This window comes from Phaethon aethereus, assembly GCF_964289735.1.
Source record: "Phaethon aethereus genome assembly, chromosome: 16".
In the NCBI taxonomy this organism is placed as follows: Eukaryota; Metazoa; Chordata; class Aves; order Phaethontiformes; family Phaethontidae; genus Phaethon; species Phaethon aethereus.
In genome coordinates, this window is record NC_138592.1 from 15,576,880 (window position 1) to 15,592,427 (window position 15,548).

Below are 15,548 nucleotides of genomic sequence, written 5' to 3' on the forward strand. Positions count from 1 at the left end.
TTTGCTCAGGGCATGAGTATTTACATATTCTGTAATAATAGAGACTAAGCCCTTTGTAAACCATTTTCTGTACTTTGGGGAAATGGAAAGGAATGAGAGAGAAAACAAGCGTGGTGGTTTTGTTTGCAGTATAATGTATCTAAATATCATAAACCAGATGATTTAATTTTTGACTTTCTGAGGATTCAAATGTTTATATTGTCTCTTCATCCAGATTCAAGATCCAGCCCATATTATGGCTGGCAGTGGGTCCAGATCAGGACCATCCAGTGGGTTTTCCATGAAATCACAGCTTCAAATCACTGGTAAGCCTTTTGAAAGGATGTATCTTTTCTGGTTAGAAATGTAACAGTGTTTTTCCAACAATTCAAGGGAATTTACTAGTATGTTGCATGTTAGGAAGTTTTGACTTGTATAAAACCCAAGAGGAGTTGTACAATAAAATCGATGGTGTTATGCCATCATTACTTGGCAGAAATATAGCTATTTTATTCAGAATTTTATCTAAAATGCATTTCGAAATGATACTTTTTTGTGTAAAAAAAAAAAAAAAGGTTCTTTTTGCATGCTATTGAGTAAACTGTACAGAACAGTCCTCTTTGAAGTGTAATAATGTAATATGACACTGCTGTCAGTTACTAACCCTTGACATAATACCAAATCTAACACTTTATCCTAACAACCTTTTTACATCTCAAGCTAAGTGAATCTGAACTGCTGTTCATTAAATTTGACTTACTGTTTCTTCCTTGTTATATGATTTTATGGTGACCATTGTAAAGGAGCTTTAATAAAAGTGTTGGTGAGAATATTATTGTAATTGAGCACCTGTAGATTGCGTAGGAATGGATTTACAAGACATGCTTTGCTTTTTGTAATAGCCCACCAACAGAGCAGCTGTTGAAACTTAATTACCAAGTTTTCCTCACTTTTGCTCTCTGACAAATTTTACTGAAGCATAAAAGCTGAAGCCTGGGAATGGGAGATCTGTGGGTGTATGCAGGTTTATGTTTAGAAGCATCAAGGGTAAATTTTGCACCTTCAGTGGGGAACATCTGTGGGTATAATGCAGAAGTTTCACAGAGTTGATATTGTGGGGATGAAAGAATTGTCAAAAATAGATGGGAAAGCTTTAGACTAGGAAGGAGCCTGGAACTGAGTATACTGGCTCTAGCTGTCACACTGAGGTCACAAGCTTGTTTTTTCTCAGTACACCATGAGACTTTAAGAGAAATCTTGTCCCTGCAGGTTGATGTTGGAGAGAAAAATTGAAGATGTTTGGAAGGAGGTACATCCTCCACATAGCTCTGGAGAGCAGAGCTAAGGCTTGAAGTGGTGATTGCTGTCAAAGGCTTGCTCCATTAAAGGCCTGTAACTCACATGAAGAAAGTGAGGTTGAAGAAATGCTTCAGTGTTTAGAATTGATGTTTGAACTGTTCTTGTTTTCTGTAGTTCAGCCACAGTCTGCAAGCAAACTATTTCCTGTGCAAGCAGGCGTTACCTTTTTGTAGACATTTCTGTAAACAGCACCCCTCACCACCTGCCCTACCCTCACCTCCCCGTTCTGCTCTCTTCATCAGTTTTAATGAACTTTCAGGTTGTCTGGGTAAGAACAAACCTTGAAAGTAGGTACAAGACTGCCGATTTGTGATGCCTCACAGTAGGTGGTGCCTTTGAAGTAGCTAGTGATGTTGAAGCACGAGATGCTGTAGGGTAGCTACCTGAAATTAATTTCTGTAAGATGTCTGTGATATAGAGAGAAAGTGTTTCCCTTGGGAGTAGCTCAGACCAGTTTATCCTAAGCTACTTCTCTCAATCTCTAAAGGAGCATAGACTATAAAGGGAACCTAGGTAGATTAGCCATATGGGTTTGAATTAGTCATCTTTTTTTAAGGATGTAGTGCAGCTGAGGTGGGTGACAAAACCTCAGGAGACCAAGTTGTTATTTGTTACAACAGAGGGCAGTTCACTGGCCAATTGGAAATGATAGTATCTTTGTCTTAAGTATTGTTTTGTGAGTTTAGTGTTGTCAAGGAGTCCAAGAACACTGCTAATCTGAGTCAAATGTCGGGGTAGACTTGGGCACATGCATGCTTCTTTGGCTAAATGGAGGCAACATAGCCACAGTGTTTGGAAAAACAAAACACATTACAAAAAAAACCCCAAGCCCAAAAGAAGAAGCCCCACTCCCCGAATTAAAGCTCTAGAGCTGCAATTCCTGTACAGGTTTTGTTGTTTCTAGAACAGTAGGTAGTATTGGAACTCAGAGTTTGCCTTTGGCTTTTCTGTATGTTTGCTTTGACACAGGAAACTTAAGACAAAGTTCTTAATGATATTCTTTTCATCAGAAGTCGTGGCAGTTTTCCGCAATTCCTTAATGAGAGAGACAGATCATGTTTTGACCTTTTTAACAAGCAAGTGTAATAAACTCCAGGAATTCTCTTGGCTGGTGATAAACAGGAGGAGGTTGTAGAGGATATTTTCTCCTTTCAGCACCGAACTACTTCTGTGGATCCTATACTAATTATTATTAATTATAGTGTCTGATGTTATAGAAGCACTGTTGCATGTTTTAGGCATCTGTGTGAGCTATAGCATTGTATAAAATGATCTGGAATGCAAGAGCATTTTTGTCCATCTAGTGTATTTTTTTCTTGAGCGTTATTGTCAAGCATTGATGACATGATACTCGAATACTGAAGCACACAACTGAAAAAATACTATTTGCAATTGAAATCTTATTGAGTAAATTATTATTTTCTCTTTCTTAACAGTTATTTCAGCAAAACTAAAAGAAAAAAATAAATGGTTTGGGCCTAGCCCATATGTGGAAGTCTCAGTAGATGGACAGTCAAAGAAGACAGAAAAATGCAACAATACAAATAGTCCAAAGTGGAAACAGCATCTTACAGTGTAGGTTTGATGGTTTTGTTTTCCAATTTCTTTGACTTAAATTAATGCAATTGACAGCGGACATAAGGGTTGTGTTTTTATTTTAAGTGAGGCATTCAATGTTACATGATATGAAGACATTTGTGTAATTTTTGAAGCAAAAATGCTACAGTCTGGACTATATATTTACAAGCTATTGCATTATGTCCTATGGAAAGAACCCAGTGTTTATGAAGGAATATATTCTGTGTTCGTGTATGTGGCATATCAAAGGAGCTTTAATTCTGTGAGTAGTAAGGAAAGTAAGGTAACTTGATATTAAAACTGACAGACCCATGCATGTTTTTGTTCTCACATGTAAGGTTACAGTGTATCAGAAATACTGTGGCTGAAAAGTGTCTCTGTTCTTTCTGTACCACTTTGGTGTGTACCATGCCATAGCACAGGTAGTTAGCTCTGTCTTGCGCATGTCTGAATTCAATCACAAGTACAAAATTCCTGATTAATTTTTGCCTTGAGTACAAAACTAACATTAGATTCAAGATTAACACAGCTGTTGATGTTTTCTTGGCCCAGTATTTGTGAGATGATAGGAAGTATAAAGCAAAAAAAAAATTATCTGCAGCTCCTATATAACTTAGTTTTCTCTCAGTGTGTCACATGGAACACTGATAAAGGTCAGTCTTGTGCTTGCATGTTTGCTTATGCTTAAATTCTAGTTTATTATTCTTGAGGCATCTTGAACATTCCTGCCTGATGAAAACCATTTTTGTGCCTGTTCTTTTCTTAAAATTCAGATTATTATGAAGTTTTAGTTACTACTATTTACCTTGCTTTCCACTGCAAAGAATATTTTAAGAAAAAGAAAACCTTGTACATAACTGCTGGCATAGATCTGGGAGTGGAAGGTCTTACCGCACAGGTAATCCATGATCAAGAGCTTTCAGGTTTAGGGAGTGACTGCTGATGGCTTTTCTAGGAGCAGAGATGTACTTTCTCTGCCACAGGTTGACAAATTCAGACTCTCTGTGTGTTTGGCAGAGGCTACAGTAATGTGGTTTTATGACCTTACCAACCCACAAGATTTTTCAGAGATAAATTTGGCTCTTGTTTGAACTATGTAGAGACTTACATTTAGACTTAGATACAGAGTACTGTTTGTACTGTGCCTGCTCTCTGGAAGGCAACTTTCCAGGTTGTAGCACCATGCTTTGAATGAAGTTCAGAGTTTTGTGTCACTAAGACAAGTAAAAACTTAAAGCCTCAGGGAAGTGAAAGAGGGTAGAAATAAATGGTTGAATTCTTCTTTGAATTACTTGACAATTTGGAAAGAAGGGAAGCTGTTGTTATAGTTGGGCCCATAAGGGACTCTTCTGGTAGTAAACCTGGAACCAGTTCTCCAAGGTCATAATCAAATTAGCACACTGTAGAAGTAATACAGCCTGCTCCTGGAAATGGTGAGGGAAGTTTTTGAATTGTTAAGCCCTGGAAGATGTAGTGTGTTCTTCTGTTCTCAGTAAATGCATTGTGAAGCCAGAAGTATACTAGTAAAATGGTAAATAATTTTGTGTATATTCCTGCTTCTTTGTCATAATACGGTGCAAGTATATGCCAGTTTATTAGGGGAACAACCATCTTGAAATATTTTTTAGTATTTCCAAGTACTTCCCTTTTTATAGGACGTCCTAAAATGTTCTGATAACCTCTTCAGAAAGCAAATTTGCTATGTTCCCTCTGTGTGTGAAAAATATCACATCAAGGTATGCAAATGCTGAATACTCAGGAAATGTGAACCTGCAAGAACCAGTCTTCTTTTCTAATTCTGGTTACACACAGATGCTAATTGTCAGCTGGTAGTTTTTCTATAGATATTTCCCTTAAAATAGTAATAATTTAAAATGTACTCATCTATGAAGTCTTGCAACAGTCTTGATTTACATGACCTATAAACATGACTGCATATTAGACTGTGATAATTAGAAATGGTTTGATATTACAACCATTATTTCTTTGTTTTCAAATAATTTTAAGTGACGGTTGAAGTAGATTACTCAGTTCACCCACTTCCCATGCCAACAAATGCCGTTACACAGTGCTCAACTTTTTCTTTTCAGAATTGTCACTCCTGCAAGTAAATTAAACTTCCGAGTCTGGAGCCATCAAACATTAAAATCTGATGTCCTTCTGGGAAGTGCTGCTCTGGATATTCATGAGACTTTGAAATCAAATAGTATGAAACGTAAGTATAAGATTAACAGCACCTTACAATGCTGCAGAATTTGTCAGGAATTGTCTGTTAGTGCTGTGTGCAACTCTGTAGATGGCTCTTAAGAATTGTTTTTGTTGCTACAGACTGCATTTATGAGCTTCCTCCTACTTTTTTAGTGTAATTTTTTTCATTATACACAGTCTGCTATGGTGTCATTGAAAACATGGTATTTTTCACTTTGCTAGTAGGTGCAAGAGTGAACACCTAATTAAAGAAAAGAGTGTTTCCTTTTATATAGCTTGAAAATGAAAACTCTGATCTATGTTCCTGGTGGTAGACCGGGAAATGTGTAAAGTTATTTGTGTTCTAAATAGTGTTATAGGGATATGCTATATTATTTCATGCATCTTAGAACTAGTTAGCCTTTAGGTAGTATGTGCATCCCATAAAGCTTGAAAGAGAAATACAGAATTCTACACACCCGTTACAGAATTTATGTTGCTCCTGCATATAGCTTTGTGTTGTCATACTTACGTTCTGTCCTTTAAGGAAGTGTTTGCATGTTGATAGCAGTGTAATAAGCTGTTCTCCTGAGAGAGTGTTACTGTCCTGCTGAATCTGGGTAACTGCATTGTTCTGTATGACACCAGATACCCTGAAACAAAATTCACTGGATTTTGTTTCAGACCATTTTATCAAGGTTTTTTTTACAGTTATTTACAGTTATTTACTCTGAAAATACGTTTGGTCTGGGCATATGATGCAGAATCATCACATTCTAAATGTATGTGTTGATGTCATTAGATAAATGTGAAATATTTTAATCAGAAGATAGAATTGGTATCTGCTCTGTATGAAGATTAAGGTGAATTACATTTCCTAACTATAGGTTTTTGAGGACAGGTGTATTAATTGCTTTACAAGTGTGGGCAGAAACATGAGACTCAGTCTGTGCTCTAATGATAATCCTTTCTTTAGGCAGCAAGAAGCTTATGCTCCAGTTTCCCCCTTTTCATAGAAATAACTTTTTACTTGGTTTTGTTTCGGTTGGGTTTTCTGCCTTGATCAATGTGGTCTATACTTGGCTTCTTGAATAAAATGCACTTTTTTGTCATGTAGTAAGATAAATTCCCATTCTTTTCCAGTTACCTTTTTGTCATGTAGTAAGATAAACTCCCATTCTTTTCTGTACTTTTTCAGTTGAGCAGGTAGTGGTGACATTGCATCTTGTTGGTGACAGAGAACCAGCAGAAGTGGTAGGAGATTTGTCTGTCTGTCTAGATGGGATGCAGGTAGATCCTGAGCTCCTAACCAATGGTGATGCCTCAAGTACAAGAAGTAAGTGACTTTCAGTTCAAATGTGGCCTCTGCATAGTCTGGTATACAAAGCTTTTTTTTTTTTCCCCCTGGAAGCTTTAACGCAATGTTTTAATAATCATAGTAACAGCAGTTTCTATAACTTCTTGTTATAGAGACCAGAACTCATATGCATTTTTATTTGAGGTGGAGTCATAGTTCACAGTGAAGATTTTCAACCCTACTGTAACAAAAATAAGATCAGCATCTTTATTTTCTGGACTTCACTAGCTTACATCTAGCAATCCCAAACTTTAATGAAAGCCGCTAGCTTCCTTGAATGCTTAATAACATCATAAACAGAGAAGAATATAAAATAAGTTAGTTTGATATCATCATCACCATAATAAGTATTTTGCTCACTAGAAGGCATGGGTTTATATTAATTTTTCTTAAAATATCTCATTTAAACGTTTTCATAGATTTTGTTCCCTGTGGAGTACTGCAGAGAGGGATCCACTATTCTGTTTAGTTGGTGTGTTCAGTTCCAGATAACTAGTATTTTTAACTGAAAATCTTGAATACCTGTAAAATCTGTAATTACACTAAGATAAAAAGGGGTTTTAATTCCACTGGTGCAGGACAGGCAGTGCAGCATTTTTGAGGGTATTGTACATTGCGAAGTAGAAATAGTTAGGAAGTTACTTCTCCAGAAGGCAGCATTGGGGTGACTCGCTGCTGTAGCAACTAGCTAGGCAGTTAATTGACAATTTTTAGGCTTCTGGGTTTTTGGGTTTTTTAGAGGACTAGAGGAAGTTGCTTTGAGATACCATCTAAGTATCATACACTAGCTTTGTAACCATTATTTCTGAAAGCTTTTAGTCCATCTTTCTTTGCATCTTGTAAAAGGATCAATCACATGATCTGATGCTGTGGGATTTTTTTTTTGTAAATAAAAGCCAAATGCTGGGATTGTGTGGGGCTTGTAGAGCAGCTGTGTTGATAGAAATATCTAGTGAAAGTAACAAATTTTCCCCTTATACAATACTTGGTTTTCATCTGTGGTTTCTTGCATTTCCTGAAATTCACCTACTGAGAAAAACGTGCTAGCAAGTAGAACGAGCCTTGCAGGTAGTGAAATTGAGTACTGTATATAGTTTGGGGCTTGACAGTAAAGACAAATGTTGACATACCAAGCCAGAAGTTCAGCAGAGGGTTCCCAGATAATCAGGAGACTGGACCATATGAGAAAAAGAGTTAAATCTTAAAGTAGTCTAACACATTCTTCTTGTGCAGGCTAAAGGTACTTACGGGCAAATACATTGTTTATTGAGTAAACTCTTTAAGTTAAGATTTCTGTTTCTTGCACAGCCCACTAACAGACTAGATCTGTGTCTTTGGCTTAGAACTGTACATAGTTCCCATCAGAACTGATAATTGATTTCTTTGTTAATGACATTTGTTTAATTCTATGGAAATAAAATATTTGTGCTGTCTACATGAATGAGCGGTTCTGTGCTGCATATTCAAGTATTGCAAATGCTGGCAGAAAAGGCAAATATTTCCAGGCTGGCTGAATAAGCCATTGCAAAATGTTTGCAAATCTAGGCTGAGCTGCTAAAATATGGAGTGCCCCATATTTTGTACCTGCTTGAATGCCTTTATGCTAAATAACTTACAGAGGAAGGGAGGTGTCCAGGCTAGAGAGCCCCAGAAAACAAAGCCCCTGCGGTTGCATGGTAGCCAACCAGAGAGAAGATTTTAGAGAAGTTGTTGCTCTTCCTGATCTCCCGGTCGTCACTGAAAAGGGAGAATATGAAAAGCCAGCTCCACTTGAAGAATGGAGAACACTTCTTGATACTGCTGCAAAGACAGAGGACAATGTTATTGAACTGTGTGTGTTTGGGAATATTCAGACAGTCAAATGATACCCTGTTAGATCTTCCATAGGGTGAAAATATTACAGTGGCAGTGTTTTAAAAAACAACGTATGTACATTCTCGCATATATAGACACATGCAAAATGTATACAGTTTTTAAGTAAGACACTAGATAAGCAGAACATAGTGTATCACCTCCACATTTGAAAAAAATGTGAGTGTTAAAGACTGCTTCTTTTCTTGGAAATGATTCAGAATGTTGCTTACACTTCTGTTGTGTTTTTCTTTCTGGTATTTAAGGTCCTACACAGAATGATAGCTCCAAAGTAAGGAATGATACACGGTAAGACTTTTTTAATCTTTTTTTTTTTCATACTGCCTGTTAGTGTGTGCAATTTTGAAAGAGGAATTGTATGCTTTATAAAGACAATTGAAAAATTTCTGAGTATGCCCTGCAACAGTATCTGTTAAGATCTGAGCATGTCCTTAATGAAAATACTATGCCATTGTATGTTCACATATTAAATTGTTTTCCTTATGAGACCCATCTTCTAGTGTCAGATTGCTTCCATACCTGACTGATCTTTTGGTTTTTCCTCTTTGTGTTCCTTATCCTTCTCCCAGTGATTAACCAAAGTAAAATATAAAGAAAAAAAAATTCCACTGGTGAGTAAATGGCAATGGTTATTTTTACACTTTTTTGCTTTATAGTATAGAAGTATCAGAATTATACTTAGCTTTGTTAAGAAGATGCCAAAAGCTGTCTAGCAGTTGCAGTGTTTTAAGGCCAATATTGGATTACATACCCTGCTGCTTGGTGGGATAAAGTGTGACCATACTTGATGGTGGATTAATCTCAATGAGCACCATGCTGCTTTCATTAGTCCCCAGTACTACAAGTATTTTAAGGATCTGTACAGTGCACAACACTCTTGGATGGCATCTGGAGTAGCTAAGTTATATTTCACTATTTTTGTAAATAGATCATAACTCTTAGCTATGTCATCTAAAATCTTTCCATGAAAGTTTAATGTTCTGTTTCCTTTTCGTGCTCAGAAGAAAGTTTCCGTGCTTGGGTATTCAGAATGTCAGAGTGTGTAATAGTTTAATAATAATAATAACGGATTTGATTTTAGAACCAACCCGTGGGGGTTTTGGTGTTCATTAAAGGTCCATTTTGAGGATCGTGTCAATGATCTGGTGTATGTCTAGCAGTGGTTATTGTTATAGGTATAATAATGTGTTGATATGCATTGTTATACCTTAAGCCAACTGGTCAAATACAAAAAGATAAAAGGTTCCACTTTTGACTTTAATGTTCAAACAGCAGTATGCTTTCTGGAACTGAGGAAGACCTAAACTATAGCTCTTACAAACTTCAGATTGCTAATGATTTGTACATGCTTGCATAATCATTTAGTTTGGGTTGGTGTGGTACGGTGTGAATTATGTACACCACACCTGGTATAGGGCAAAAGTGTGTTTGACAACGATACTGAGGTCAAATGTATATGATTCTACTTGATCCTGTATGACTTGTGATTTACTTGAGCTTACGTACTGGTTTTTATTTTGTATACGTTTAAAGGAATGTAATTTTAGAGGTGCTGTGCTGAAACTATAACCTATGGTTTTATTACTGATGGCCTATGTACTTGACCTGTCAATCCACTAGGATTTTAGTTGGCAATCTTTTTATTTTGCTCAATGTATTCTGAAAATAAAATGCTTTAGAAGTAAAGAGGTAGATACCTGTAACTCTGCTTAAGGAGCTACAAATATATCAGAATAATACACTGCAAGGTATAACTGATCAGTACAGAATGGGTGAGTACTGCTATTTAGTTTCTTAATTTTTGTAAAGTTGAGAAGCTTATATTCATAGTTGTTGGTCAAAACTTTAATGTTTAGTCCTAAATTCTCCAGCCCTTTCCAGAACTGAATGTAGGGAGAAAATTGGTGTATGCGTAACCAAGTTTTCTGAAAATTTGAAGCATTGTGTGCGTTCTGAGCCTATGCTAGCCCTGTGGAGCAAATGCACACAGGCTGTTCTCAGGTCTTAGGTGGCTTCCCATCTCATCAGAGATGAGTGGAATTCATGGGTGGAAATAGCTGAGCAGCAAAATCCAGAGCCTGGGCCTAAAGGCAGGCGTATCAAGTTGGGAAATGAAAGAGGAGATTTCAGTGACAGATGTTATATACATCTACTTCACAACCTTTACATCAGTAGAGGTTTCATATATCTCAGGACATAAACTCTTAGTATGTTTATATGGATGTATAGGTTTTTATAATTATTATGAATGTAAGAATCTCACCCGATCATAACTATTCCAATGTCTTCCATAAAGTTTAATGTCATCCATACACTACTAGAACAGTTCTCCTTTCTGTCTTTTCCTGCAAAAGGACTAACTCAAATGGTCTTGAAAGCTGTGAAGATGCTGCCTCCAATGAAAACAAGACTGTTAATGGCAGTGATTCTCCATTGCTCACAAATGGAAACTGCAAGCCTTCCAGACCTCCCAGGCCTTCTAGACCTCCACCACCCACTCCCCGCAGACCCACTTCAGTAGCTGGTATGTATTCTAGGGCCAGGCGTTCATTTCAGGTGCACAATCATTGAATGAACATAGCCATTTCTGATGCTGATTTTTAGCTGCGTTTTTTCATGGTAAATTCTTTGGCAGATAACTTCTGAAGGACTATTTTTTAGCTTGCATTCAGTATATGTTGTTTAGTGATTGTTCCTATTATTACAAATGTCTTGCTTCCATGTCTCCTAAGTAATGATTGGTGTGATACTGTTATGTATAATGGAGCTGGGACCAAAAGAACACAAGTGAATGATACTACTGCACTAAGACATCCACTGAGTTTGAGGCTTGAGATGAAATCTTCTGAAGGACTCAAAGAACTGTCTCAAGTTGATAATATTGGGTTTTGAAATACTAGTTACTTGTTTCCATAATTCTAGTTAAATTCGGTGAAATAGCACTTAAAACATTCGTTACTCTTGCACTGAAATGGATAGATTTTTTACAAATCTGTGTGCTGCACTTTGAAATACCAGTTCTTGCATGATTTACAAATTCTAAAATATATCGGTGATAAATATCAGTTAAAGCCTTTTTTTTCTGTCTTTGTTATTTCTGACAACATAGCAAATGTAAATGGTCCATCCACATCCACAGAAAATGATGGGGCCAGTGCAGGATCACTGGCAGGTATAGCTGCAAATACAAGTTCAGAACAGAGCCCTGAGGGGGCAACAGCTGCAACCACAGCTCCCGCAACTGCGGCACTCGCCACACCTCCAGTGTCAAGACAAGTCCAGCCAGTAAATCCTCCACCTCAGGCACTTACTACAGTCAGTCAAGGTCCTCTTCCACCTGGGTATGAGTTTAATGCTTGGGTTTGGGGTTTTTTTTTTTTGTGCTGACATTTCTGGTTTTACTTTATTTTACTTACGGTAGGTATAACAGAACATTCGTACCATCTGCCTTTTGCTGCATAACAAAAATCCCCCCTGATATTAATTTGGAGGTTTTTGTAACTGTTTAGTCTGGTAGGCCTTCAAGCATGTTTTTTTCAAGAAGAGAATTAATCTTTCAGATGTTTTTGACATGTCATACGTTCCTCTGTCAGTGAAACATGGAAGTTTTAAATAGTGTGACAGCTTACTGTCTTCAAATTAGAATGAAGTCAGGTAGTAAACTACTGCTATAGATAAGCAGAAAAGCTGCTATTGCCGTACATAATCTGTGATACGTCCTGAAGTTTTGGACTTTGTACTGCAGCTCCTGTGAGTCACGTGGGCACACTGTTGTGTTTCAGGCATGTGTAGAACTTGCCTGGAATGGTTGATCTATTGCCCTAAAGCTCCCATTTAGATTCTAAACTTTAAAAAAAAAAAGTTTCCTGACTCTTTGAGTGAGGGAAAGCAAAAGCTTCCCAATGTGAACAGTGTAACTGGTGAAATATCTGCCTTAATTTGCTGGCAAATTAAGGTAGGAGAGGTCTGAATTACCTCACTCACAGGATAACTGTGAAATATAAAATCAGTCTTGAAAACATTGATTGTTGCTTTACCATTTTGATTTCACCAGAATTGGCAAATTAGCGTGCTTTTTTCCCCGCAACGTTACATTTGCAAATGCAGGGGTAAGTCAGCATCCCAAATGCTGCATATGCAGAAAAATGTGACCAGTGTCCTTATGTCACTCTGCATACATGTGATCTGTGCAAAATTTGCATATTTTGAGGATTTAAATGGAAATAATGTTACTCTAAAAGGAGATTATGCTCTACAGATGATTCTGTTCAACAGGTTATTGATACACTTGATACTGAATACAAAACTTTGCCTCATTGCTTGCTAAAATTATATGTGTAGCCATGAATTTTAGCTTCAGTTTCGCAGAAACTGAAGGTGGTCTTGTAGAAGGCTTTTTGTATTCTAGTTGGCATAGAATTACCGTTAATATAAACATGGTACCACTGTATATTGTACAGCATTTTGGTGCATCTTGTGAACCAAGTGTTAGTTTCCAGCATTTTATTTAAAAATAAGCATTTTATGAAAACATATATTTCTCATCTTTGTACTGTAGATGAATGGTTGGAGTAGTTTGATCTAGAGGAAGATAATTCTTTTTTATTTTCAGTTGGGAGCAAAGAGTAGACCAGCATGGTCGTGTATACTATGTAGATCATGTTGAAAAAAGAACAACGTGGGATCGGCCAGAGCCTCTTCCTCCAAGGTGAGCCAGGATAAGTCATATGATTGTCTAGGATATGTCTGGATTTTTCAGAAATTAATTGGCTGACAGTTTACTAAAGCTAGAAAGCATGTTTGTAAATAGAAATGTGAACCCAGTACAAATAATTGCTCCAGGTTGTGTCCAAGGAGTTCTACAAAAATGCGTAGTATGGAAGAGTTGAATGTCAAAAATAACACAGCCTGAATTTCCTGTCAAATACTAAGCAAGAGCATCTTTACTGAGAAACAGATTTAAGTTAAAGACAGTAGATACCCCCAACTGTAAAAGAGAGGCAAAACCACAGAAAAGTATTCAAAAAACGTGTGGATGTGGCACTTCTGGACATGGTTTAGCGGGCATGGTGGCGTCGGGTTAACGGTTGGACTTGATGATCTTGAAGGTCCTTTCCAACCTTAGTGACTCTGTGAAAAATATTTTGGGATTGAAGTAACTATCTGCTTGAGCAAGAATGCCCTTAGTTACCTCTTTATCCTGAGGTTACTGTTTCCTTTGATCTTGTCTCAGGGGTTCGCAGCTGCTAATTTACTATGCTTTTATAAAGCAGCTTTGGTTATTAGGCTTTTCCAGCTGTTAGCATCGGAACAGCCAATGATGTTAGTTTCTACATGGAAGCAGTGTTCACATTTGTTCTGTTTCTTATTTTTTAAAAATGTAAGGAAAACATAAGAACTATTCTGTTGCACTTCATTCATACTCAAGTGGTTCACATGCTATACAGAATTGCAAGGTACAATCATGTGGGATAGTAAAAAACCCTTGATATTAAAGAATAAAAACTGGCAGACCGTCTCATAAAGGGAACTCATGTGTCATACTCAATTTACTTTGAACTCTTTGAGAGGATTAACTGCTGTGTTACTTAATCTTATTCAGAATAGTAGTGTTTTCACTCAGGTTTTGTAAATAGCACTGATTTCATATGAAGTGAAAATAATTAAAAAACCCAACCCAAAAACAAAATAAAAACCCAAAACAAATCCAATGCTCACACCTTCCTTTTCTGCAAAATTAGTGCGTGAGGCAATCTTGCATTGTACAGACTGAACTGTCAGGATTTTTGCAGTCTTTTTTAGGAGAAACCAGTAGACTATTGTCGTATGGGTTGGGCAGGATAAATATAATAATGACAGTATGGTATTGACAGTGGTTTGTGTGGCTCTTAATCTATTCCAAAAATCCCAAAAGTGCAGTAAACGGAATGAGTCTGACTTGGTATAGTATGCAAGAAAGTAACAGAGATTTAACAGAGATTCTACTTAAACAATGTTAGTTCTTACATAGTTTTAGTGGAGGGTGAAAGGAGAAAAAAATGCCTGCTGATGAGCCCATGCTTTATATCCACTTCCAACATACTGCCTGTTTGCCTAAAAGTGCTTCTGAGCCCTTAAAATTGTCTGCTATTGAGAACTGTTGCTTGTAATTTTTTTAAAAGCTGGGAGCGACGAGTTGACAACATGGGGAGAATTTATTATGTTGACCACTTCACTAGAACAACAACGTGGCAGAGACCAACATTAGAGTCTGTCCGAAATTATGAGCAGTGGCAGCTTCAGCGCAGTCAGCTTCAAGGAGCTATGCAGCAATTTAATCAGAGATTTATATATGGGGTAAGGAATGTAATGATGACTATAAAGTTTAAGTAAGAGAGGTATCTTTTTCAAATTTTCAACTCATTAGTCTCTCTTCTGGATATTGAAAGTATATGTGTATTTGGGTTTTGGGCATGCTTGTGGGTGACTTTTCCCCATAAAAGTAACAGACTTTGTTATGGTTTATTCTTTATGATAATATATTATCTTTGTGTGTGTAGCGTGGCAGGAAGTAATAACTGGTAACCTTAGTTCATGTCCTTGCAAAGACTGCAGGCAACACATGCAGTGTAATGTTTTTTTTATTCATCAGCTGAATATAGGTGGTGTTCTTTGATAACTTTTATGTACAATATTGATAAAAGCCATTGGTTCAAAACAAACTATGGCTTAGTAATATGCTGGTTTCTTTGTATTGTGTCATGTATTGGCTTGGCCAAAGACCTGGAAGCTGAGCAAGCTCACAGGAGATACATTTCTGCTTTGGATAAAATGAAATACACACAATGAATGTTATGAAAACAGGGAAATTGAAAATAATCCTTCCAGAATTTTAAATCCATTGTTTACCTCTGCACAGTAGACTTCAGATAAACTAGTAGCATGAGTTGGAGTTATCAAGAACGGTGTAGGTTCTAAATTTGCTGTATGCGTAAAGAATAAAAATGGACCTCATAAATGGTGGTAAGAACTGTACTGAATGCAAGGATGAACTGGTTTGCTTTCTGATTGTTTTGGGTGCTAATTTCTCTTCTGCATAGGCAGGGACACTAAACAAAGAATAATTATTTTCTTGGCACTGTAGTTAATTAAGCATGCCGAGGTCTGTAAAATAAGCCTTCTCTGTGGAGAAAAATAAGTTGTTGGCATCTTTGCTTATATGTAACATGAACAAAAA

At 37.0% G+C, this 15,548-nt stretch overlaps 1 protein-coding gene across 2 annotated transcripts in view; it reads left to right on the forward strand.

Annotated features, from left to right (window-relative positions):
- Positions 1 to 220: 220 nt before the first annotated feature.
- The window catches only part of ITCH (itchy E3 ubiquitin protein ligase), a gene marked incomplete at both ends in the record, with an annotated part of 32,057 nt that continues 16,729 nt past the window's right edge, over positions 221 to 15,548 (forward strand). The window contains 9 exons of one of the 2 annotated variants that reach the window (XM_082007072.1): positions 221 to 305; positions 2,775 to 2,913; positions 5,007 to 5,131; positions 6,302 to 6,439; positions 8,578 to 8,620; positions 10,687 to 10,856; positions 11,442 to 11,673; positions 12,945 to 13,040; positions 14,494 to 14,668. In XM_082007072.1, the coding sequence (XP_081863198.1) occupies positions 236 to 305; positions 2,775 to 2,913; positions 5,007 to 5,131; positions 6,302 to 6,439; positions 8,578 to 8,620; positions 10,687 to 10,856; positions 11,442 to 11,673; positions 12,945 to 13,040; positions 14,494 to 14,668 (1,188 nt within the window). Of the gene's footprint in view, positions 306 to 2,774; positions 2,914 to 5,006; positions 5,132 to 6,301; positions 6,444 to 8,577; positions 8,621 to 10,653; positions 10,857 to 11,441; positions 11,674 to 12,944; positions 13,041 to 14,493; positions 14,669 to 15,548 lie in introns of both variants that reach the window. The other variant, XM_082007071.1, reaches the window with a different exon arrangement.